General features: G+C 37.2%; 2 protein-coding genes across 4 annotated transcripts; one reads left to right on the top strand and one right to left on the bottom strand.

Annotated features, from left to right (window-relative positions):
* Window positions 1-811: 811 nt before the first annotated feature.
* Window positions 812-17,673, bottom strand: LOC110455922. Of its 2 annotated transcripts, XR_002463522.1 has the most exons (7): window positions 17,599-17,673; window positions 14,871-15,100; window positions 12,926-13,002; window positions 10,726-11,586; window positions 9,163-10,186; window positions 2,535-7,730; window positions 812-2,390 (listed from the first exon to the last, which is right to left on the bottom strand). XR_002463522.1 is itself a non-coding variant. In XM_021506358.1 (6 exons), the coding sequence occupies exons 2-6, from the start codon at window positions 15,037-15,039 to the stop codon at window positions 6,658-6,660; spliced, it is 3,204 nt and encodes a 1,067-aa protein (XP_021362033.1). In that variant the 5' UTR covers window positions 15,040-15,100; window positions 17,599-17,673; the 3' UTR covers window positions 812-6,657. The 2 variants fall into 2 exon arrangements, 1 of the variants encoding a protein (XP_021362033.1); XM_021506358.1 differs by having other exon boundaries at window positions 812-7,730.
* Window positions 17,674-18,081: 408 nt separating this feature from the next.
* On the top strand, window positions 18,082-24,810 carry LOC110455917. Of its 2 annotated transcripts, XM_021506352.1 has the most exons (4): window positions 18,082-18,103; window positions 19,132-19,242; window positions 21,232-22,336; window positions 22,999-24,810. In XM_021506352.1, exons 3-4 carry the CDS (start codon window positions 21,254-21,256, stop codon window positions 24,775-24,777), a joined length of 2,862 nt encoding a protein of 953 aa, XP_021362027.1. In that variant the 5' UTR covers window positions 18,082-18,103; window positions 19,132-19,242; window positions 21,232-21,253; the 3' UTR covers window positions 24,778-24,810. The 2 variants fall into 2 exon arrangements, with proteins under 2 accessions (XP_021362027.1, XP_021362026.1); XM_021506351.1 differs by lacking the exon at window positions 19,132-19,242.
* Window positions 24,811-25,063: the final 253 nt, after the last annotated feature.

The raw sequence follows: 25,063 nt of genomic DNA, 5'->3' as shown, positions 1-25,063 counted from the left end.
ATGCCAAAAATAATTCAAATAAAACTTCAATTTTTAAACATATACTGAAAATGTCAAAAAAACGGACCATGGAGACATGTTCTGGTGACACTCCCCTTTGATCTGCCTCTGCTTATTCAGGACATTGAGAAGATAAGTAATTCCACATTTTGGAGCTCCAGAACAAAAGACAGACAACAGATATTGTGCCACGGCATGCAATTTTACCTTTATGCAGGGCGAGCTAAAACTATAGCTAAAAAAATACACTATCTTCTAACATACAAAGACATCACAATTTATTACTGACCATAGCCCATCTTAAAATCCAAAACAGACTTCTAACAAATAACAGTAATGAGAATCAACATGTTTTCCCCACACACCTTGGTGGTAATCGTTGTAGTATAATGTAGGTAGACTTTCACAGTTTATATACAACACGACCTTAACCTATGTGCAACTGTTGTTCTAGTGTTTAAATAGGCCAATATATACATATATAACAAGTCCTGTATTTCAGAAAGCTTTTGTCACTCAACCTACTACCGCTAATGAACATTAATTTGTTACCACAAACAAATACTACTGAAAACCTTTTGACTGGTAAAGATACCTGTATCTGTAGTTTCTGCTGTAGTTTCTGCTTATATTGTATCAAAGAGATTTCAAATCGAATTTTAAAATATTCCTTACAAGTGGCTGTAAAAAGGATACATTTAACAATGTTTTAAAAGATGTGTCTAATATGTATATCTATATATACATACTTTGTGTATATAAAAAAAATAAAAAAATAACTCATTCATCCCTGAAGACAAATTTGAACTCTTCCAATTCAAAGGTTGGAATGGTCCATTATGAAATTTCAGGGGGGAATGATTAAATTGACAAAAGAATATGTTACATTTTGCAGTAACGTTTTCACTGTATTAGTTCCTCAGGGGGATGGTAACAGTACAGTATTGTATTTTCTGTCAATCCTCATATTTCATGATACTTTTCCATGCAAATTAAAGAGTGTTTAACTTCCCAAATACTCTAAAACGAACATAATCCAAATCTTCTGAAAAAAAGTTACAAAAAAAAAAAAATGGTTACCGTACTTCAGTAACATTTTATAATTTTCTGTAAAAAAAAAAAAAACATCCGACAAAAAGCTATGGTTAAATTTTTAATTTCTGATGAGATGCTATGAGAACAACTAAACAAAGAAAGAAAATCAGATAAAATAGATAGTGTGGAAAAAACATATACCGTACGTCTGTGAGAGATATACTTGTATCCGGATGACATATAGAATATTCTTAACAATATGAATACAACAATTCAAGCAATGATTTAGTTATGTGAGCTCTAAAATAGCAAAAATCTCCCTCACCTACACAATATTACATTGAATATAGTATTTGACATTTTTCTAAGCTGTATATTACTAAATAACATAAAGATTAAACAATTTCTTTAGACTATATGTTTTACAGTATCTTTCACAGTGTGAAACAACTACTGTCACTAATCCCCTATTTTATGAGTTGATGTAAATGGTCAAATTAACACCTGTTTATTTCCCCCCTAGAATCCTTCAAAACAAATCCCCACCCCCATCATCCCAACACTCATCCCCCCCCCCATCATCCCAACACTCATCCCCACCCCCATCATCCCAACACTCATCCCCACCCCTTCAATTGGAGCTTTTACACATTCAAGTTACACCATTCTCATCTATAAGAAATACTTTGCTTTTAAACCAATTCTGGAGGAATATGAGGTGTATTCCAATTCCTAATGGAGATGTACATGAGGTAAATGTTTTACAGAGTTCTCACCGTTTTTAGAGTTGGTATCCTGTTCAAGGATGAAGAAAATATAACCTTCTATATAGTTACCATAGCAACAAAACAACTATCTGATTGAAGTACAACTATATTGGTCCCATACTGTATGATCAATGTAATTAATAAATTACGCAACTACATCACTATTATAGTAATAGCTAGGCTTTACTTATAGTGATATCAGGGGTAGGTGGGTTTTTCTAATATAGTGTTAACATTTTCATCACAAATTTTCCTTTACTTATGTTAGTCATTAATCACTCAAAGGTGTAAAACCAGAAACTAATTTCATTGAAGGCTTTAAAATGCAAAAAATAAGAGGCGTGGACGGCATCAATAAGAGTTGGAGGTCACAGTACATAACAGACAACAGATTCAGTGAATTATCAAAATTATATCTAAACCAATAAATATGCATCAATCAACAGAAACATGTGAGAATATCAACTCATTCACCTGTACAGGTACATTGTATGTCATAGCTAGCGAGTGACTCACCTGTATATTGAGTGTCTTACTCACCTGTGAAGTGAATGATTGACTTAAATGAGTAGTGCATGAGTGCCTCACCTGTGTAGTGAGTGACTGACTCACCTGTGTAGTGAGTGATGGACTTGAATGTGTAGTGAGTGAGTGCCTCAACTGTGTAGTGAGTGACGGACTCAGCTGTTTAGTGACTGACAGACTCACCTGTGTAGTGAGTGACAGACTCACCTGTGTAGTAAGTGACTGACTCACCTGTGTAGTAAGTGACACTCACCTGTGTAGTGAGTGACAGACTCATCTGTGTAGTGTGTGAGTACCTCACCTGTGTAGTGAGTGACAGACTCACCTGTGTAGTGAGTGATGGACTTGAATGTGTAGTGAGTGAGTGCCTCAACTGTGTAGTGAGTGACAGACTCAGCTGTTTAGTGACTGACTGACTGACTCAGCTGTGTAGTGAATGATGGACTCAAATGTGTAGTGAGTGACTGACTCACTTGTATAGACTAAGTGAGTAACTGACTCGTCTGTGTAGTGAGTGACAGGTAAGGAAAGGTGGAGGTTCTGGAATACACCACAAACGAACAAAGTTAGTCTGAACGATCAGGAGTACATGCACCCCTGTTCCAAATAATAATTTAATACTTTGTAATTACCTCTCTGCAGTCTTTCAGTGTCCTAACTAACAAGATTCCATTGTAATGTAATAACATTATCTATGATTAATTTTACTACAGACATACTACACTGTCTTTATAATCTAATTTTCAATGTCAAAATTGCTCTACATTTTATACAACAAATATTAAAAACTAATCTATAATTACATCCTTTCAAATCAATAACAAAACCCAAACATTTATCTGTTGATAAAGACAAATATTTTTACATTTAAAAATGTCCAACATGTAAATGTTCAGAATATATACATACTTATTGTAAAACATATCATATATACAACTTGGTGTGTACAAAACAATCACATTCAGAAATAATATCTCAAAAACAATTATCTTTAAGGCACTTTAAATATGTACACTATTCAAACTCATTTAAATTCTTTGCAGTAACCGGAGAGGGCCTAGTAAGTTGTAAGAATTTTGCCCAATCCCTTCGACTATTCAGCGTCAATAAAATATGTTTGAATTGAAACCTTTGCAAATTTAAAAATCAATATACAGGATCATGTATTCAAATTACCCAATAAAGCATGCATACTAATAATCTAAAATACCTGGTACCCCATAAACCAGACATCACACAATCTTTTACCATTGTGGTTTGTGGACAATGAGATAATTAAATTACTTAAAGTATGTGTTAAACCAACTCAAATATTCTCATGCTTATCTTTAACTGTAAAATCACAAGTACTTACCTGAACATACCTGTATTCCAGAGTTATGGATGTTACCTAAAGATACCTTTATGTTAATGACACATGTGTTTACCTGTATCTATATGTCAGAATTGCAGGTGTTTATCTGAACATACCTGTATTCCAGAGTTATGGATCTTACCTAAAGATACCTTTATGTAAGTGACACATGTGTTTACCTGTATCTGTGTGTCCAAATGTCTACACTTTCTACATACATATCTACAGATAGGAGTCATACCTATATACTTTATACACAAAGTAGTATACTTCTTAACAGTATACAAATTAATCACGGAAAATTGTCCACATCAAATATAAATATATTCACAGACATTAAACACATCTCTAAGCTGTATGCATGTCGACTTCAAAACCTGGTGATCATAACTATGAAAACTGAAAATATTATATAATTTGAAATAATCTGCCATTTAAGCATTTAAAAAATTAAATTGGCATACGGATAAACTAGAGTGCATTATAAAATATATAGTTAGTAACATATACATCTCAGCTGATATGTCATACATCATGTATATTGTTATGTCAGTTAGTTATAACACCTGTAGCAAGGATAGGGTGTTATTCTTTGTCCTTTAAAAGGCAGTCTTCAGCAGAAGGACCCAAACCATACCTTTGTTAAGTTTGGCCTTGGCAAGACCATGCTGTAATGAGATTGACGACAGCCTCCTTTTAACTTACTCTGCGGCCAAATTACTCAATGGTGCATTAGCTTAAGAAGATGAAGCAAATTGTGTCATCTTGTATATTTTCAAAAATATTAAAATTTAAATTTGATTTTTTTTTTCCAGAGTTAAACCCTTGATTGTACTATGAAATACACTTACTCACATTTAGGTTCACTGATGTTGGTCAAAGTCAACTTACAATGCATTCAAAAAGTAAAAACTGTAAACAGAAGCAACCAATACAATGTACACGTATAAGTACAAGTTTTGTGAGTGAATATACAAAGGGCATAAAGGGCCTGTATCATCTGATGTCCTAATACTTGCATTTGTATAAAAAATGAGGGAATAGCAAAGGGCATAAAGGGCATGTATCATCTGATATTCTAATATTTGCATTTGTATAACATTTACGGGTTATAAAAATTATGGTCATGATGTGAAAATATAAACAAATCAAACCTTATGAGTTCTAGATCCGTAACATCATAAAAATATAACCAATTATTATCTAGAGAACTAAAAAATACACATACCAAAACAATGCTGAATGGTGCTCTACCGTTTGATGTGTTATATACTGTTCTTGTTAGTTTCAAGTTATTTCATGATATAAATGAAATAAAACAATCACATATATTTATAATATGTTTAAGTTAGAAAGCAAACAAAATCCGTTACTTTCATAGTCAGTGTGCGAAAAATACTACATGGATGATGATCAAACCATTTCAGAAAATTTTCATAGATCTATCACAAATAACATTAGATCTATACCTATATATGATGATTACCAGAGACTAAATTCTATGTAAGTCTGATCTATCACAAATAACATTAGATCTATACCTATATATGATGATTACCAGAGACTAAATTCTATGTAAGTCTGATCTATCACAAATAACATTAGATCTATACCTATATATGATGATTACCAGAGACTAAATTCTATGTAAGTCTGATCTATCACAAATAACATTAGATCTATACCTATATATGATGATTACCAGAGACTAAATTCTATGTAAGTCTGATCTATCACAAATAACATTAGATCTATACCTATATATGATGATTACCAGAGACTAAATTCTATGTAAGTCTGATCTATCACAAATAACATTAGATCTATACCTATATATGATGATTACCAGAGACTAAATTCTATGTAAGTCTGATCTATCCCAAATAACATTAGATCTATACCTATATAAGATGATTACAAGAGACTAAATTCTATGTAAGTCTATCATAAATATCATACACCTTAAAATAAAATATTTAGACTAACTATCCAATTTAAAAAAAAAAAAGTTGAGAATCCCACTTGTAAGTAACCATCCTAAAGATGAGAAAATCGGTCGCAATGTTAAATCATTGAGAAATCTCTTGAAGAAACCGCTGACTTCAGATGTCTGATACCAAGTAGAGTCTGTGTGCCATCTTAGTGTATTCTTGATGACGTGTGTTCATATCTTCCATAAGATTCATCAATTTGGAAATATGTAATATCAAAGTTTTACTTTCTACACAAACAATGTACGTGTTAAACATGTCGTAACATTTCAGGACCAACTGCTCCCTTTGTTAAGCGAATACTGAGCGAGCGATTTGTATTTTTTAACGGTACAACAATGTCATTATGTGACAAAATTGTATGTTTTTTATGTTCCTCTAACTGGGAATTAAGGATGTCCCGCCTATCGATAGAGAGAGTATACACACTGAATCGAATAGTATGTGCTTTATATCGACAGGCAAAACGTCCCGGGTCAATATAACATTGAGTTCAGATTTTACTGAGATTCTGTGTGAAAGGAGAGTTATCCAAAAAAACAAAACAATTAACGAAACTATTTTCAGTCAAGCACTCTACGGTATTGCTTATGTTATCCACAGTTTGGGTAGCACTGATACTCTGATACATGTAGTATGATGTATTGTTACTTGGTAAAATCACAGATTATTTTCATCATGTGTTAAATCTTCTAATAATCTAAAATTAGTGACTTGTGCAAAATAGTTTAATAGAATCATCATATCTGTGTAGTATAATATATGGCACAATTTCATAAATATAAAATGACAAAATATATACCTGCAGAAAATAAAATAAAAACTGAACAATGAAAATAGTCAAATTTAAATAAATTGTTATGTCAAATCTAAAATTATGTGAAAAAAACCTACAAGCACTACTTGAAAATCTTAAACAGGTAAATTTATATATAAAGCTGGCATGTGGAAACTGCTTTCTATGAAGAGATACTGTAATACAACCTCAGTATTTATGATCTGTGTACCTCCGCGGACTGTTCCCTCTCAGCCGTGAGGACGAGTAGTGAGGAGAATCAATACCCATCGGCAGACTTTGTGAGCCGTCCAAATACGCACCCCTGTTGTACTCTCTAGTGCCTGCTTTGTATACCCTGGAACCTGTCCCTCTCTCACTCTCCCTAAACTTCGTACTGCTGTCTTGTCGTAATGTTGTGGCCTTGACTGGTGTGGCCTTCCCAGTCCTGAGACTCGTCTGTTTTAGCCTTGCTCCATTTGACGTGCCAACCAAAGCCTGTTTCATCTGTGGAGGAGCTCTGGACGAGCCCATGCCACGAGGACTTGACAAGGCTGCGGAGCTACCTTGAGAAGCCAGTATTTGTTCACTGACCTTCTTCTTGCTACCGCTACTTGACCTTGGGCGAATTTCCGAAGAATCACTGCCAAGTGCCTTTGATCTTGAACTTACTGAACTTCCACTCCTTGGAGACTCGTACTTCCCACTGGATGTAACTGGCTCTCGTGATCGTGAAGACAATGGTCTTTCCTCACTTCTGCCTCTTACTGAAGTTTTATCCCTCAAAGACTGACGTGAGCTTGGCTCTGTAACTCTGTCACTAGCAATACTTTTAAATGCAGATGAGTTACTTGCCCCTATCACGCTGCGACCACTAGTAGATCCTGAGCTAGAAAAACCAGACGATTTGCGATCTGTCCTCTGGAGGGAGCTTGATCTTCTTGCAGGAAGCCGTTTTGCATCTGAACTACTTCTAGCCCCGATAATATCATCATCCTTTGACAGCTGCCTAGAACTTGGTCTCAATGTTTTTGTGTTGCGGATTGCCCCACCATGAGTCTTGGACAGAGTCCCATAACGATCAAGTGACTGAGCTATTGCACTGTCAAGACCATTGTCTAACAGGGACTTGATGAGAACAATGGAAGTGACCACTCCATCAAGATCATTGTTAACTAGATGGACCTCCCGTAAATGGCAGCTTTCTCCACTTTCACTGTGAAATATCAACAGGCCATCCAGAAAACTCTGAATGGACACATCCAGCGGACAGCCAAAAATCCCTGTAATATAAAACACAGCATTTTTGTCACACCCCCTGTAATATACAACACAGCACTGATGTCACACTCCCTGTAATATACAACACAACATTAATGTCACACACCCTGTAATATACAAAGCATGATCAATGTCAAATAAATGACCTTCATCCATTTTCAAGGTCACAGGGGTCAAATATGTTTAAAACATTTAAACAACTTCTTCTGAATAACCAAGAGGCCTAGGGTGATGATATTTGGCTAGTAACATGCTGGGATGAAGGGCTACCAAGTTTGTTCAAATGAATGACCTTCGCCCATATTCAAGGTCACAGTGGTCAATATATGTTTAAATCTTTAAATGATTTGTTCTGTATAACCAAAAGGTCCAGGGTAATGATATTTTGCTAGAAGCATGCTGGGTTATGGAAGACTATAAACTCTGTTCAACCTAATGTCCTTGTTCAACATTCAAGGTCAAGGGCGTCATATATCTAAATCTTTTAATAGGTTCTTATTAATCAAACACTGATATTCTGCCTGTAGTTGTATTTTAGTCCACTTTTAATAAGATTACAAGTATAAAATTAATACCAGGTGAGCGATTCAGGCCCATTGGGCCTCTTGTTATTAATATCTATGGATGTTGAACAGAATCCAGGACCCCAACATATCACAATAGCTAATCTAAATGTTAGATCCCAACATAACAAGATTGGTATTATTGAAGCATTAAATTCCTGTGATGTTATATGCCTAACTGAAACACATCTGACTGACAGCATACCAGATAATGAAATAACAATAGACTCACACACCAACATCCCCCATCTTATGTATACATGCACTGGTATTGAATATGATAATAGATACTGCAGAGCTGTGCACCTTGATGAACACTGATGACTTGTGAGAAGCATAGTTGATTGATATACTCATTTCCTTTATATTGTTTGAATTTCATCTATCGTAAACATTGAAGAAATAACATGCACTTTTTACATGTGCGGCTGGGAGCTATGTGTGCAACCAATTCCTGAGTGGAAGACTATAGGGGGAAGAACCCATCGACCTTACAGCCAGAAACTCACAGGGGTTGATTCGGCACTTATCCCTCAGCTGCATTTGTATATATTAGCATGTATTAAACTTTTATATCATTGCAAAATTTAAAATCAAATTACAAAAAAGTATAGCAAGTCAAATGTCAAAATATATGATAAACTTAGTCTTACTGTATATTACTTAATTTCCATTTCTACTGGATATTATTTGAACAAAATGTATTGTGATATGGAAAGAACATAATATAGGCTTTAGCCAGGTGTTCAATCCAATTGATCATGATTATCAATAAAATTTGTTGAAATCAAATATGGTAGCTATTGGTTCTTTATCAAAATTACGTAATTAAGATATATTCATGTTTGAAAAGCACTTAAAGGTAACATACCTGCACTTATACAAGGCAATGATACGGAGTCCAACCAGATTTTCTCAGCATATCGGAAGCAGTTTAGGTATGTGAGAATCAGCTCAAATGTGCACCTCCCTTTGATAGCCTCGATCCAGATAGGTCCCACAGCATGGAGGATATAGTTCACCTCACGGTTAAGTCTGCCACCAGCTTGTGTGTGTACAACTGTTGTAGTCTCCAAGGCTCCATATTTTCTTTTCAATTCTTCACATTCCTGTTGCATGCTGGGACCTGCTGCCATGGCGATAGCTCCTGCTATGCCTGCCCCATGAGCGAGGTAGCCATTGGCTGCATTAACAATGCCTGAGGTTTTCACCTCAGTAATGTTGCCCCTGAATATTACCACTTTGATGTACCCAACATAAAACTCATAAGAGTCCACAACAGAATAATCCTCAACAGGACCGCTAGACTTCAACGAGGCAGAAATCGCTTTCTCTAAGTCCAAGTCTGTAGAGGAAGCTGTAAAACCTTCTCCATATGACTTTTTATATTCGTCTGATTCAGACAGCCTTGAACTTGAGTGACCAGGTGTCGCACCATTGTAAACATCATGCTGTGATGACATGACAGGTAAGCTACTGAACCGATTATCCACATCGACTGTTCCTTGAGATCTGGCACTATTCAACATGTCATTTGTATCTCTGGCATGAGAACCAGTCCCATTGACAGTGTTATAATTGTGAGCCTGCCTCAGTCGGGTGTCAGAGTCATTGCTTCCTCTCCGCGATGAGCTCTTTGCAACAGAATCTGAATGTTCTGTAACACTGATTTGTGAAGAAAAGTGCTTAAAAGTGTCATTTTGATCTTGTTGTCTGTGTTTTTGGTAGCTTATACTCATCACTTCTGTTTCCGAGTCGTCAGAATTCATTTGTACATCATCCAACAAAGATCTAGACTGGTGCCTTGGAACTGTATACGTTTTACTTCCTCTGCCTCCCACTTCCTCACCTGTTGCTCTGGTGTCTGTTTGGTGGGAAGGAGATACTATTTCTACCTGAAATGTTAACGTATCACAATTTAGCAAACCTAAGCAAACCAACAAACAGGGATAAAGACAAGAAACCTTACAATAACAGCATAACAGGTCGTTCATATTGTCTTTGAATATTACCTGCACCTGACCTGCATTTAATAGCTTATACATATATGACTTAATGATTATTAAACTTATAACATTCACGGACAGTTATCGCTCCAATCTTGGAGTCTTTGTCCGTTTTTGGAAGAAGAAGAACATGAAAAGTTTATTGAAACCTTGCCATACAGCATTACATAACCTTACAACTAAATGTTACGTATCTGATTTCCATAGTAACCATTTCCCACACATCCACTTTTTCTATTTTGTATTAAACACACCAATTATGTTTGATTTACTTGTCATTCACAGTTTCAGACTTGAATTTCAACTCAGAAAAATTTCAGGAAGACCATAATTACACCAAGTTTAATGAGCAGGTTTCTAAAAACTTCTACAATATATGTTCACAATTAAGGTGAATGTCAATTTTTTCTCACATACATAAAACTCACCCTTGGGAATAGGTGATCATAAGTTGTTCCTTGCAGTGAAGAATAGTTTCTGGAATAATCATCTGACGGAGATGCTAGATGCCGATGTGCTGAATGGGAAGTGTGTCCAGTACCTCTGTCTGCCTCCGACCTGTAACTAGAGTAACCTCCCTTGTCTCCCTCAGACCTTTGACCAGAGTGATGTCCCTTGTCTGACTTTGAACTGTAACTAGAGTGGCTTTCCTCATTTGTCTTTGACTTGAAACTCTTACCTCTCTTATCGCCTACCTTCCGTTGGTTGTACTTATGTGATGTGTACATTTCTTCACTGTCGCCTTGTACATAAGGAGTATTTGCTGCTGATGATGATTTTGTTGCTGCTGCTGATTTTTTCTGCCCCATTCCTCGAACTTCCTCTGCGATGTCATCCTCAAACGGTGTCGAGGATATAATGCTGTCTGTAACGCTCGCTCCCACAACACTATACTGGGAGTCTTGCATTTTCCTACCAGCAGAATAAGGATGTGGCACTGACGATCCGTTTCGGGGGGTTCCTTCATCAGAATCATCACTGTCGTCTTCTAAATCAGTAGATTTTCCCTGAGGACGATAGCGCGCCCGTGACTTGTCATCACCATTTTCTGTGCTAAGTTGCTGTTGAAGGCGATACTGGATCTTCTTCTGGTATCCCATTGCCAGGTGTATGATCTGCCAGGCACGTTCAATCTGATACCAGTCACCCTTCAGGCTGCAACTATTGTCCTCTTCATGAGAGCAGATCTCCACATCAGCATAAAATTTAAGCTCATCATAGATATCAGTAGTACCCAGAACAATCGAAGAAATATCTGGTTCTAACTTGGCTTCAATTGTTGTGAAAACCTGAGAAAACGGAAAATTCATACATTGATACAAATAATAATTAATTATATATGTGAACTCTGAAAAACAGCTGATTACCAGAGAGTATATATTAACCAATGTTAGTCACACAATATAAACAAGTACTACATCACTTTATACACTTTATACACTTTACAACATATATTTTGAATGTTTCATTGCCAACAGTATCAAATCGTAGGTAGATTTCATTCAGTTTTTGGAAACAATGGATCCAACTTTTGCAATACATCGTGTACATGTAATTTTAATGAGGTAGATATCACATTTGACAAATTGTAAAACTTAATTAAGTATATGTACTTAAGGGTATAAGCTACCTTACAGTAATACAAATCATACTTAAGGGTATAAGCTACCTTACAGTAATACAAATCATACTTAAGGGTATAAGCTACCTTACAGTAATACAAATCATACTTAAGGGTATAAGCTACCTTACAGTAATACAAATCATACTTAAGGGTATAAGCTACCTTACAGTAATACAAATCATACTTAAGGGTATAAGCTACCTTACAGTAATACAAATCATACTTAAGGGTATAAGCTACCTTACAGTAATACAAATCATACTTAAGGGTATAAGCTACCTTACAGTAATACAAATCATACTTAAGGGTATAAGCTACCTTACAGTAATACAAATCATACTTAAGGGTATAAGCTACCTTACAGTAATACAAATCATACTTAAGGGTATAAGTGACCTTACAATAATGTGTCTCCATTCCAAACTAGTTTGTCTCTAAGACAATTCGCAAAATTTCTTAAATGAATCATAAGTTGAATCCTTTAATTAATTGAAGACAAACTAAATAGGTATACATAGTAACTGTATGCATTAATCCTCAGATAATTTTAATAACAAATGTATGAGAAACAACTCAAGTCGGAAGTATCTTGTGTAAGGTAGCATATATCTTTAACTCTAACACAAGTCGTGGCTATATCGTGTGAGGTAGAAATCTTACACAAGTCACAGGTATTTTATTTATTTTTATTTTACAACAATTATGAAACAAGTATTTACAACTTATATCAATCACTCCTGTTAGCCGAGATGTTAGTGGGCAACAGGTTTTAATGTTCGAGGAAACCGTAATATCCCAACAAAGCCCACGTGGTCGGGCAGGTGACCCCATATCTGTTTACATACGATCAGGTGAAAGTTGAGTGTGTTATCCACTGCGCCATCCAAACACCCATCAGTATACTGTATATAAGATGCATTTTTGAATAGTGACCACTATGGGAGGCAAAATCTATTATTGTACAAATGGAATTATCGAAAATTAAATCTTAATTGTATACTCACCATTGGAGGCAGTCTACTCAGCTTGATAGAGGTACCGTGTAACAAATGTTTGGGTATTGACAGGATATTATGTACAACTGGAAAACAAAACAAAATTATATTTCATGGCATTAAAATACAACTGGGACTTGTTATTGCGATGTGGCAAAAATTGAAATTTCATATAACAAAATGTGTATTTTTGACTGTTGAATGGCTTGAACCAAATAATGTTGGGGAAAGACTCCCCAGGGAGCCCCTTATTGAGTTAACATTCTGGCTCTGCTGAGGGTTAGAGACCCAAATAATGTTGGGGAAGAGAGCCCCTTATTGAGTTAACATTCTGGCTCTGCTGAGGGTTAGAGAACCAAATATTCATCCTAAGTGACGGAGATTTCTCTGTTACACTCTCAAGTTAGGGAATGATTATACTTTATCTCAACCCATTATTTCATTGATAACTCCACTGAAAGAAGTCTACATAATGTTGTGTATAAATATCATCATTTTCATTTTTCACTTTTATGACGTCACAATTTAGCGTATGCTATTTTGCACAAGGCTATTCTCCCCCAGGGGATAACAAGGTGATCTTTCCTGACTAAACGAAGACACACCTGCGAAGGGTAGGAGAAATTTGTGTTCACAACATTACATTTTCGGGGGATTTTTTGTGGATGTGTTAAGGTAAACAAGAGGCCTAATGGGCCTGCATCGCTCACCTGGTATAAAACTCACACTTGTAACCTTAAAAGTGATCTAAAATAAAGCTACAGGCAAAATATCAGTATTTATGATCAAAATTCGTTCAAAAGACCCTGTTAACTTTTTTAAAACATTTCACCCCTGTGATTGAAAGTCGAACTAAGTCAGTATGTTGAACACGTTGTATAGCCTTTCATCTCAGGATGCAACTTGCAAAGTATCAACATCCTGGGACCCATGGTTATTCATAAGAGGCTGTTTAAAGATTTTAAACAAATTTGACCCCTGTGACCTTGAATATAAACTTTAACAAACATAGTAGTCCTTGATCCCAGCATATGCTACTAACTAAATATCAACATCCTGAGCCTTTTGGTTATTCAGAACAAGTTGTTAAAATATTTTAAACATATTTGCTCCTTGTGACCTTGAATATGATTCAAGGTCATACATTTAAACAAACTTGGTAGCCCTTGATCCTAGTATGCTACTGACTAAATATCATCACCCAGGGCATTTTGGTTATTCAGAAGAAGTTGTTTAAAGTTTTTAACATATTTGACCCCTGTGACCTTGAATATGGGTGAAGGTCATTTATTTGAACAAACTTTGTAGCCCTTTATCTCAGCATGCTACTGGCCAAATATCATTACCCTGGGCATTTTGGTTATTGAGAAGAAGTTGTTTAAAGTTTTTAACATATTTGACCCCTGTGACCTTGAATATGGGTGAAGGTCATTCATTTGAACAAACTTTGTAGCCCTTCATCTCAGCATGCTACTGGCCAAATATCATCACCCTGGGCATTTTGGTTATTCAGAAGAAGTTATTTAAAGGTTTTTTTAAGACAATTGACCCTTGTGACCTTGAATATAATTGGAGGTCATTCATTTGAACAAACTTAGTAGCCCTTCACCCTAGCATGCTACTGACCAAATATCATCTCCCTGGGCAGTTTGGTTATTGAGAAGAAGTTGTTTAAAGTTTTTAACATATTTGACCCCTGTGACCTTGAAAATAGATGAAGGTCATTTATTTGAACAAACTTGGTAGCCCTTCATCCCAGTTTGCTTCTGGCCAAATATCATCACCCTAGGCCTTTCGGTTATTAAGAAGAAGTCATTTAAAGTAAAATATTGACGCCGGACGACGAACGGACGACGGACGCCGCACCACGGCATAAGCTCACTTGGCACTTCGTGCCAGGTGAGCTAAAAAGGACAAACTAATTCACCTAAAAAATCAACCATTAATTACTTACTGTCATCATTTTTAAACAAAATGACAGCGTCGTTGTCGAGGAGGGGGTAGTAAATCTTGCGGATATCTCCACCTCCATTCTTTGGATTTCTAAAATACATCTTCAGGTCCTTATCAGTTGTCAAATGTTTATCTAACCCCTTTACCCGGATCCCTGACTGTCCATCCATCTTGTCACTGTTGTGTTGTTATACACCTCAGCTGTGATATGTCATTAGATCACATGACGACCTACAATGAAACAGTGTAAAAACATGTATAACTGATGAACCCTGTAACAGGAATAGGACTGCTGTACTTCACCCGACATAGGCATATACTGTATACATCTTATATTTCAGGCAGCATTATTGTTGTGGTTGTCATATAGAAATATTCCACATCGTGCTTTGTATATTCGTTACTCTGGCTTTTTATATTACATGTATTACAGTATGTTTAAAACTGGAAATTGGTTGTAGTTAGGATCAACACTGAATTCCCAGACAACATGTCTATTTCAACATACTGTAAATTAAGGGAAAGCTAGCACCTAAATGTTCTTGATACTAACTTAAGCAGCTACAAGAAGAAATGCACCTACAACCAGGGCTGTTAGGTTCCCATGAGCCATCTGTATCAGCCTGGTAGCAAAAGCCAAACCATGTCTTTCAGTGTCATTAGTGGCACATATGGATACATAAACTCTGTTATTGGGCCCCGCCCCTCAGCCCCCAATGGTTCCACACCACTTTTTATAAATTGATGTGTTCCCCTGGCCAAAGAATGATCAGTAAATTGTAGTAGTCTTAATAAGCTTTATCTAAAGAACATCATCAAGATCTCAACACAAGACATCATCTTAGGAAGAAAATCAGTAAATCAAAGACAAACAGATATCAGCAATTTGTTCCAAAATAAGTAAGATGGGAGAAGGTGCAATATTCTTGGCAATGTTTAACCAAAAGAACATGAAGACATTTTACTGACCTAGTACTAATTAGGGTCCTCAGAGAAACTTTTGGGTTTAACAGTAAACTTCAGTTGACCGGCTGCTCAGTTGGTTAGAGCAGTTGTATATTAATCTGAAGTCCAGAGTTTGAATCCTGCTGATTTATAACACTATAAAAACACTGCTGTTTATTAGTTCATCTTTATTATATTCCATTAAAGACATTGAACGTATTGTTTACAATTCAGAAATGATTTATCAACTCGTGCCAGAAAAAAGTCAGTTCTCAGTGCATAGTTACGGTTTTTGGCAGCGGTCCGGGATCATAAACCAAAGTCTGTGGTAAGACATAAAAGGATCACATCATAAAAGAAACACACAGAGGTTACAAATACACTCTTATGTATCATCAACATAGTTTTAACAACACTGCTCCTGTAAAACATACCATAACAGCAGGACAATGGTAAAACAGGAACTGGTGGACATACTGATGACAGACTTTTCTCAACATAACAAAACTACCCAAATTGATGTCTCAAACAACGTTATACCACCAGATATACTGGACACATGAGGATTGCACTAAGGTCGATCTGTAGCTCACTGCCCAATGTAGACCAGTATAGGTTCTATTAAGGGGTCATCTGACACCAATGCAAACAAGATCAAGTGTATTTCGTAGTCCTGCCTCTTACGCTTGGAGGGTTAGATATTGGAATGACCCTTTTCTTTAAGTCTTACCCTCTGAGCTTTCAAATTCATTTTTAATTAACTAGTTTGCTAAGACTGACCATAAGCACAGGCTCCAAAAATTAGAATATTATTTAAATTCTTCAGGGTATTTTCTGCAATGCAACTAAACTTTACGTGCAACTGTTTGTTCAATCTACATCCTTTATTACGCAATATTAAACCAATACACATGTAATAGGAAAGAGAATAGTGTGCTTCCAGTTTAGCTCCGACTCTTTGAGCGTCCAACTAGGAACCTGGAGATCGAGGGTTCGATCCCCAGGTTCCTAGTAGGACGCTGAGCTAAAGGGAAATTCCCTCTAGCTCGAAGCTAGAAGGCGACCTTTATCCTATGTACAATTGAACCCTGCCACACTACTCCCCTTTTTAAATATGTTCGCCCTCGAACACCACAACCCAGGTTCTAACTCCCTATCACTACAAGAAGGGCCAGACACCATTTGTAACAGGAAAGAGAATAGTGTGCTTCCACTGGGGATCAAACCCCCTCTCAAAGCTAGAAGGCGACCTTAATCCTATGTACAATTGAACTCTGCCACACATAGTTAGAAATTGCCTTCTCAGCTCCATGCTTCAGGAAATTTCCTTTTTGCCTTCTAATTTCGCACTTCGGGGAATTTCCCTTTAGCTCAATTGGTACAGCCGTGGGCTGGACGCAGCCAGGGGTCATTGGTTTGATACCCAATGAAAAAACTCTACTCTCACTGACCTGTTACATAATATAATAAATACATCAAGTATGCAACATTGAACAATAGGTTTTAAGTAAGTCATGATCACTTCAAGCTTTATTGCATTCAGACATCACGAATCCAAACGGACGCCTGCAATTAAAAACTTAACTTAACTTAAAACTAAAGCTGATCCTTAGATATCTGAATATCACAAGTGAAGTGATAATGTGAGAACAACTGCAGCAGTGCAGGTGCCCTTTTTATCGACAATGCAAACAAAATAAAGATGGTCTTGGTAATCAACATTTAACAGTGAATTATTCATGGTATACGTCATCATAAAGAAATATTGATAAACCATTTCTCACCTCAACTAAAAGAAGGAATGTTTACATCTCATATGGCAACTTCAAAACGAAAGTTGAAGCTTGATTGGTGAAAATTAATAACATCAAAGAGCTCCTGCAAGATAAGACAACTCTGATCGGAAAAGGTAAGAATGACAAAATGTTGAGTTGTGCTATGTGTTCAATGCTTGTTTACTAAACATAAATATAAGTTTAATTTGTGTTGTTTAAATTTCTAGTATGAAACTTAAAATCTATAAATGTAATGATACAGAAACAAGTCATTTTTGAGCGTCTCTAGCAACAGAAAAATCACGTCATATAAAAGCTTGAAAACAGTCACGCTCTGCTTCAGAATTATTTTATGTGCCTCCATATAGGGGCTATAACCTACCCGGTCATGCTTGACTGACATTATGCGTGTACACAGCAGCAGCCACGTACTACGTTGTAAGACCCTTACACAGTAATTTCTCTAATAGGACATTTCTGGGATGTGCCAGTAGACGAGCATTGGTTTTTCAAGGTAACATCATTTAATATCATTGTAATAGATAAATCATCATGATCATTTTGATGGTGGCATCATTGCTTCTGACACTACCGGTTTACTCAGTAGATTGATGAGCCTGTTGTTAGTAGCCCATGTGTGACTATGTACATATAATATAACAACGTCTCCCTTTCGATCGATTGTCACTGACGATATATAGGTAAAACAATGCATGGAGCATTAATCTGCTCCATGAATATTATCCGGGCGTTGCAATGATGCACTAAGCTTAGGCCTATATATCAGCTGTATATATACTGTAGTCAAGTTCAGGTAATTCCCTAAATATGATCAACAGGTTGGGCACAATGGCGCATATGGGTAACATCTTTGTATGTTATGGTTGAATGCACTTAAAATCTACTTTCACTATCCTATATAAAAAATCTTTTTTTTTTTTACTACACTTACGTTATTGAAAATCGCCATATCTATTGGTTATTACAAACAACTTTTGGTTGAAAAGTTTTTGGTTTTGAAAGTATTTCACGACCTTTGAAGCCTTAGAAAATCCGAGACATCTAAAATCATGAAAATGTCCAAACACGAAAAAACTTAAATAAGATAAATTTTGATTTTTTTATATAGGATAGTGAAAGTAGATTTGAAGTACATTCAACCACAGGTGCTCGGGGCCTGGAATATATGTGATATATAATCGCACCCCCTTATACTAATGTGATTTATTAGTATATTTAGGGGGTGCAATATCTAGTGGGTGCGATTATATATCACATATATTCCAGAACCCAAGCACCTGTGGGTTTAAGTATATAGTCTAGCATATCCATGCACGCAATACTTCCTGTCGACAACATTACAATTGGGCTCCCACATATTTTTAACTCCCCCCACACACACAGCCACAATATTTATGACAATGTGCTGTAATTGTAGATGAACTAAATTGAAGTAGAAATACTCATAAGTTACTTCAGATAGTGTCATAAATTTCATCACATTTTTTTCATGCATATACCCATATGTTGCTTCTGTAACAGGAAAGAGAATAGTGTGCTTCCACCGGTGATTGGTCCCACGACCCCATACTTCCTAGTCGGATGCTCTACCACTGAGCTAAAGGGAAATTCCCTCTCACATGAAGATAGAAGGTGACCGTAATCCTATGTACAATAAAAATATTTGCCACACTACTCCCCACTTTTCAAATGTGTTCACCCTCGAACAACACAACCGAGGTTCTAACTCCTTCATGCCACCACAGGGAGGGCCATGGACACCATTTGTAACAGGAAAGAGAATAGTGTGCTTCCACCGGGGATCGAACCCTCAATATGAACTGAACTGTAACTTGAAATTTGAACTGAACTATATCCTGTAATTTTTATGATGTCATTTTATTAAGTTATTTTATTTTGGAAACTAGTATTATGATTTCATGTATGATGTCAAATTATGTCTAATTTGAAATCATTTATGACAAAGGGAGGAAGTGAACCATACATACGTAATTTCCTAGTAAAACATTTATCATTACACATATTATTGACAATATCCTGAGGCAGTACATGCTTACCCGTGGTCATTATGCCATAGGTGTAGTAATTCTGTCTACTTACACCTATGTGATATTTGTACCCGACGTCTTGTCCAGTATATTAATATTAAGACACGGACAAGGATTGTCTTTTGCTTTATTTTATGGGTCACTGAGTTCCTGGTAGGTAGGGTATAAAATAATAGATAATTTATATGGCAGCACGCTACACCAGTACACAATAAACAAGCATCATCATCAACAACATCCAGACTTATTATATTATAGATCCCTAGGTTCCTAGTTGGACGCTCTACCACTGAGCTAAAGGGAACTTCCTTCTAGCTCGAAGCTAGAAGGCAACCATAATCCTATGTACAATTAAAATACCTGCCACACTTCATTAGTTTATTAGTGAAATATCATAGCATCATAATAACAGTATTTGTAACAGCCAAGGTCTAAGAGCTAGAGAAGAATACTGCCTTACTGGCAAGCTAGCTTTTCCAGCGTTGTGGTATTCCCTAGTGACGCACTTATTAGTTCAGCAACATCAAGCGTGGCCAGTAGCTGGATGAGTGCTGCCTGCATGTTACATTTAGTGGCAGTGGAATGATACTGGGGTACTATGTAAGGCCAGTCCTGGCGGTTCATTGGTGCACAGGGAGGACCCGCAGGATTCCCTAGGCCCGTCTCGGGATGAGACTTCACAGAAAGGGGGATAGTGAAGCAGCCAAGTAATAAGAGAAGAAAACACTGCCTTTCTGGCATGCTTCTCAGGTTTTATTGGTCCCAGTTACAATATTAGACCAGTGGGTAGTCATTTGCTAGAGTACTGTAAAGTTTCTTCATATAGATCTATAACCTTGATCGATTTTCAAGATCATAGGCCAAATATATCGGAAAGATCTACAGCCATGATATAAAGATATTTTTTTATGTAGACCAACAGTGGCATTATGTTCTTAGATATTGTGTTGAGGTTAAAGGTCAACTTTTACCACTAACCGAGGTCATACTGTCAGTCAATGACTTGATCTACTTTCAAGTCACAGGGGTCCTTGGGTAATTACTAGTACTTGGAAATTGTTTGATTCCTGCCCTGAAATCATATCCTAGACGTAAAGAAATTAACAAAATAATACTTCCAGAATTAGCTCTGGGTTCCAGCCCCACCCCTGAGAACTAAGTCCTTAGGTCATAACTTTGAAACTATTGAGATCCTAATCCTGTTACTATATAACTGTTTGCTAGGGACAAAGAAATGAACACAATCTTGTTACCAGGATTGGCCTTAAGGCCTGACACTGACCCTTAAGACTAAGTCCCAGGGTCATGTCATTGAAACAATTGAGACCCAGTCCTATAACCTTATACACATATAGATCTAAACCAAACTTGCTTTGACTTTTGCTTAGAACCAAAGAAAAGGAGCATGGCAATATTTATATTCTTTCTTTTAATGGGAATCTTTTGCCATGATTGCTGAAACATCCAGTTCAATGATTTGAGATCAGGCACTCAGGACCCTTTGTCACAATTTGCAAGTTATTGCTAATAAAAGTAACTTCTCCTTACAATGAACTTTCATCTCCACTTTCAGATTGTTTTGGAACTAGATAGAGATGGTGGACCCTACCGTAGCCAGACGAGCAGTGTCGCGCTATAGGTTGTACCTGGCGGCCGCGGTGCTCATAGCAGTAGCTCTTATCTCTTACTACTTCATGAATAAAGCACCTAGTCAGCATGCTAAGGATACATTTAAAAGTAGGTCAGGTATGAAATATAACCAAAATATAAAACAATGGAAACAAAGCAAATTCATCTCCAATAGTAATTTACAGTCACAGAAGGGTCAGAAATTGCAGTACCAAGCCAAGTCATACCAGCAGGTGACTGAAAATCCGCGACCTGCAGACAATTTTAAGCGGCCATTTGACGCACCTGTTGATCGTGTACCAGTAGTCCCATTTCTGGACAGATTGCTTGGTAGGGATGTGACCACCAGACAGACCCCCAGGAAACAGGGTCCTCTAGATGTATGGCGGATCATGAATGAGTCACGCTTCTACGGACCAGTGAGTGAGTACTCAGAGTTTTTCCATGGTATGAAACGTCTTGTGCACCTTGATCTGAAAGGTGCTCCACCAAACAAGCTGTACCTCCAGAAATTGTTTCCATTATTTAAAACTTTTGGTGCAACAGGAGTTATCTTGGAGTATGAGGATATGTTTCCTTATAAGGGCCGATTTTCTGTTGTGCCTGCTAAAAATTGCTACACAGAAGAAGACGTGAAAGATATTCTCAAGTATGCCGCACAGAGTGAACTGGAAATTATTCCTTTTGTTCCAACCTTTGATCATCTAGAGTTTCTGCTAAAGCACGAAGAATTCCGAAATATGCGTGATTTGGACTCGTCACCCTTGGTAATAACACCAGCATTGGATTCAACTTATGCAATTCTCACTGAGCTGATAAAACAAGTGATGACTCTGCACAACACATCTGACTACTTCCATATAGGTGCTGGTAGGGCCACAGACCTCGGCATCGGCTTGTCTGCATCACTTACAAACAAAGGAAAGACTAAGGAAGACATCATGCTGGATCACGTGATCAAAGTTGGTCGCTTAATCAAGGAGAGGTTTAAAAAACAGCCCATCATGTGGGATGATATGTTACGGAGAATGGATGCTAAAAAACTACAGGTAAATACTATCTATAGACATAGCCATTTGATGTGACTTTTAAATGTTATCATATTATATATACTAGTACTACACTTTCAAAACAAAATTTCTTCTTCCATTGTTAGCTGATTGTATTTGACATAATTTCTGAAGTTCTGATTTCCAATTTGACTGATACTGGTAAATGTAGAATAAATCCATTGATCTTTCTTCATTATTGTTTTGCTTATTTGGAACAAAGTTGTTAACTTGTTTTATTGAACAATTTCTTTTATGAAACCATTGATGTATACTTACAGTGTTGATAATTGACCTATATTTTTGTGGGTTGATAATTGACCTATATTTTTGTGGATTGATAATTGACCTATATTTTTGTGGGTTGATAATTGACCTATATTTTTGTGGGTTGGAGGGCTGTTAAGTTGAAATTAATTACTTACTTTCAAATCCATAAGACTGAACATCAGTAGTTTGAAATATAATTGAACAAAACTTTGATGAATGAAGGAACTCTGTTGGATTGTTGCTTATTCTTCTTGGGTCACTTTTTTAATTTCACATGTTTTAAAAAATAATTGAGCTAATACAACAAATTAATTATATATATATAGAAAAACAGGTTTCTCAGTGCTTAAGTGGTCACTTCATTTGATAACTTACCCTTGTAATTTCCACAGGACTCCCAACTGGGCAAGTATGTTCAACCTATGGTGAGGAGTTACATGACCGATCCAGCCGAAACTTTGACCTCTGACATCTGGAGTAAGTATCGGGGCACCTTCCAGAACATGTGGATAGCCTCTTCCTTTAAAGGTTCCACGGGCAGTGGGAGGGTGATGACAGATGCTGTATACCATCTCAAAAACCATCTCAACTGGATTCGCTTGATGGAGACTGTAGGTCCGGGGGCCAGGGACCAGCAACAGGCTGTCAATATCATCGGTATAGGGATCATGGGCCGACAGAGATATGGTCACTTCGGTACACTGTGTGAACTACTTCCAGCTGGTCTCCCCTCTCTGGCTATCTCTCTCAAGGTGATGCAGCTAGGAGGATTCAACGAATCCATACATAGGCTTGTGTCGACACAACTCCAGTGTGAAAAACCTGTCAAACTTGACCTGCTTAAGAAGTATAAAGATAATGACGGGTGTAAATTTCCAGGGTCGACGATTTACTACAAACTGCGGACGCTGTGGGGTAAACTTCAGACGTACGACACAGTCAAGGAAAAAATAAACAGCTTCGCAAGTGAGATAAACTACAAACATCATTTCTTTGATCCTAATGAGCTGAAGCGCATCAATACAAGTCTGCTGATGTTGAATGCCAGTATTGGTAGAATGGATGGATTCTTGAGAAATGAGATCAGGACGTACTTTGACTCCATGACGGCTAATGAGTGGGTAGAAATCAACATTAGACAGACTGTACAAGAAATCACAGAAGAAGTTCTTGAAATCGCTGAATTCTCAAAGAGAAGAACATGGTCTGATCGCCCAGGTTATGAAGCCTTGGCGGCTAAAAAAGTTCAAGGTGGTGACTTAAAAATAGGAAATCCTTCTGTTGTCGTCAAAGGCTTGGACGAGAAATGGGGTAAAAGTGTAAACATGCTAAAATTATCTCCTCTTCAACAACTTCAGAAGATTAGAAGAAGATTTAATCAAAGTAAAATATTTCAGGCAAATCTTCAACAAAAACTAAGTGCAGACAGATTCAGGGATATAGGTAGCAGCCAAAGAAACATACCAGCAATAGAGCAAAAGTCTGGCATGGGGATGGCTAATGGACAACTGAAGATGCCAGTGAAGGATCCAAGTTCTGGAATGGGGATGACTAACGGACAACAGAAGATGCCAGTGAAGGATCCAAGCTCTGGAATGGGGATGACTAATGGACAACTGAAGATGCCAGGGAAGGATCCAAGTTCTGGAATGGGGATGGTTAATGGACAACTGAAGATGCCAGTGAAGGATCCAATTTCTGGAATGGGGATGACTAATGGACAACAGAAGATGCCAGTGAAGGATCCAAGATCTGGAATGGGGATGACTAATGGACAACTGAAGATGCCGGTGAAGGATCCAAGTTCTGGAATGGGGATGGCTAATGGACAACTGAAGATGCCAATGAAGGATCCAAAACCTGGCATGGGGTCAGCTTATGGACAGTTGAAGAATGATGCTACCAATATCCAGAGAAACAGACCTGCAGTGGAACCAAAGCCTGGCATGGGTACGGGTAATAATTACCCAAGTTTTCAGAAATCACCATTGGACACGTCACAGGGAAGAGTGTTAGACCGTTTCCAATCAGCCAATATTCTCCCCAGGAAAGACTCGTATAGAACTGCCTCAGAGGGCGGGACATTGAACAATCCAGCTCAGCCATCCAGAAAGCAGAGAAGTTCCAATGCAGCTGGCCGTTTCCGATTTCCTGTCAATACTAACCCATGAGGTTTTATTTCAGCTATCTAGGTAATTGAATTATCAGTATACCAATACCAAGTGACCTATTGCGATCGCCTTTTGTCCGTCGTCGTCCGTCGTGCGTTCGTAAACAATTTACATTTTCGACTTCTTCTCCAAAACCCCTGAACCAATGTCAATGAAATTTTGCAGGGACCTTCCATGGACAAAGGTCAACGAAAATAGTGGCAGGTTTAGTCCCAATCCCCCAAGGGCCTGAGGGGCGGGGCCAAAAAGGGTAAAATTGACTAAAATTTCAAAAATCTTCTTCTCC

The sequence above is a fragment of the Mizuhopecten yessoensis genome, unplaced genomic scaffold (genome assembly GCF_002113885.1).
Source record: "Mizuhopecten yessoensis strain PY_sf001 unplaced genomic scaffold, ASM211388v2 scaffold8421, whole genome shotgun sequence".
Taxonomy (NCBI): domain Eukaryota; kingdom Metazoa; phylum Mollusca; class Bivalvia; order Pectinida; family Pectinidae; genus Mizuhopecten; species Mizuhopecten yessoensis.
The sequence above is the reverse complement of the archived record's forward strand: the minus strand, read 5'-3'. Positions and strand labels throughout refer to the sequence as shown.

What these genes read in the sequence shown, in the direction of transcription:
- LOC110455922 (XM_021506358.1), bottom strand. Translation starts at nt 15,039, where the DNA reads ATGGATGGACAGTCAGGGATCCGGGTAAAGGGGTTAGATAAACATTTG. An exon ending in TTTGTTTAAAAATGATGACA is followed by an intron (nt 13,003 to 14,870) that starts GTAAGTAATTAA and finishes TTTGTTTTCCAG; the next exon opens with TTGTACATAATATCCTGTCA. An exon ending in TGAGTAGACTGCCTCCAATG is followed by an intron (nt 11,587 to 12,925) that starts GTGAGTATACAA and finishes CCGTTTTCTCAG; the next exon opens with GTTTTCACAACAATTGAAGC.
- LOC110455917 (XM_021506351.1), top strand. Translation starts at nt 21,254, where the DNA reads ATGGTGGACCCTACCGTAGCCAGACGAGCAGTGTCGCGCTATAGGTTG. An exon ending in TGGATGCTAAAAAACTACAG is followed by an intron (nt 22,337 to 22,998) that starts GTAAATACTATC and finishes TAATTTCCACAG; the next exon opens with GACTCCCAACTGGGCAAGTA.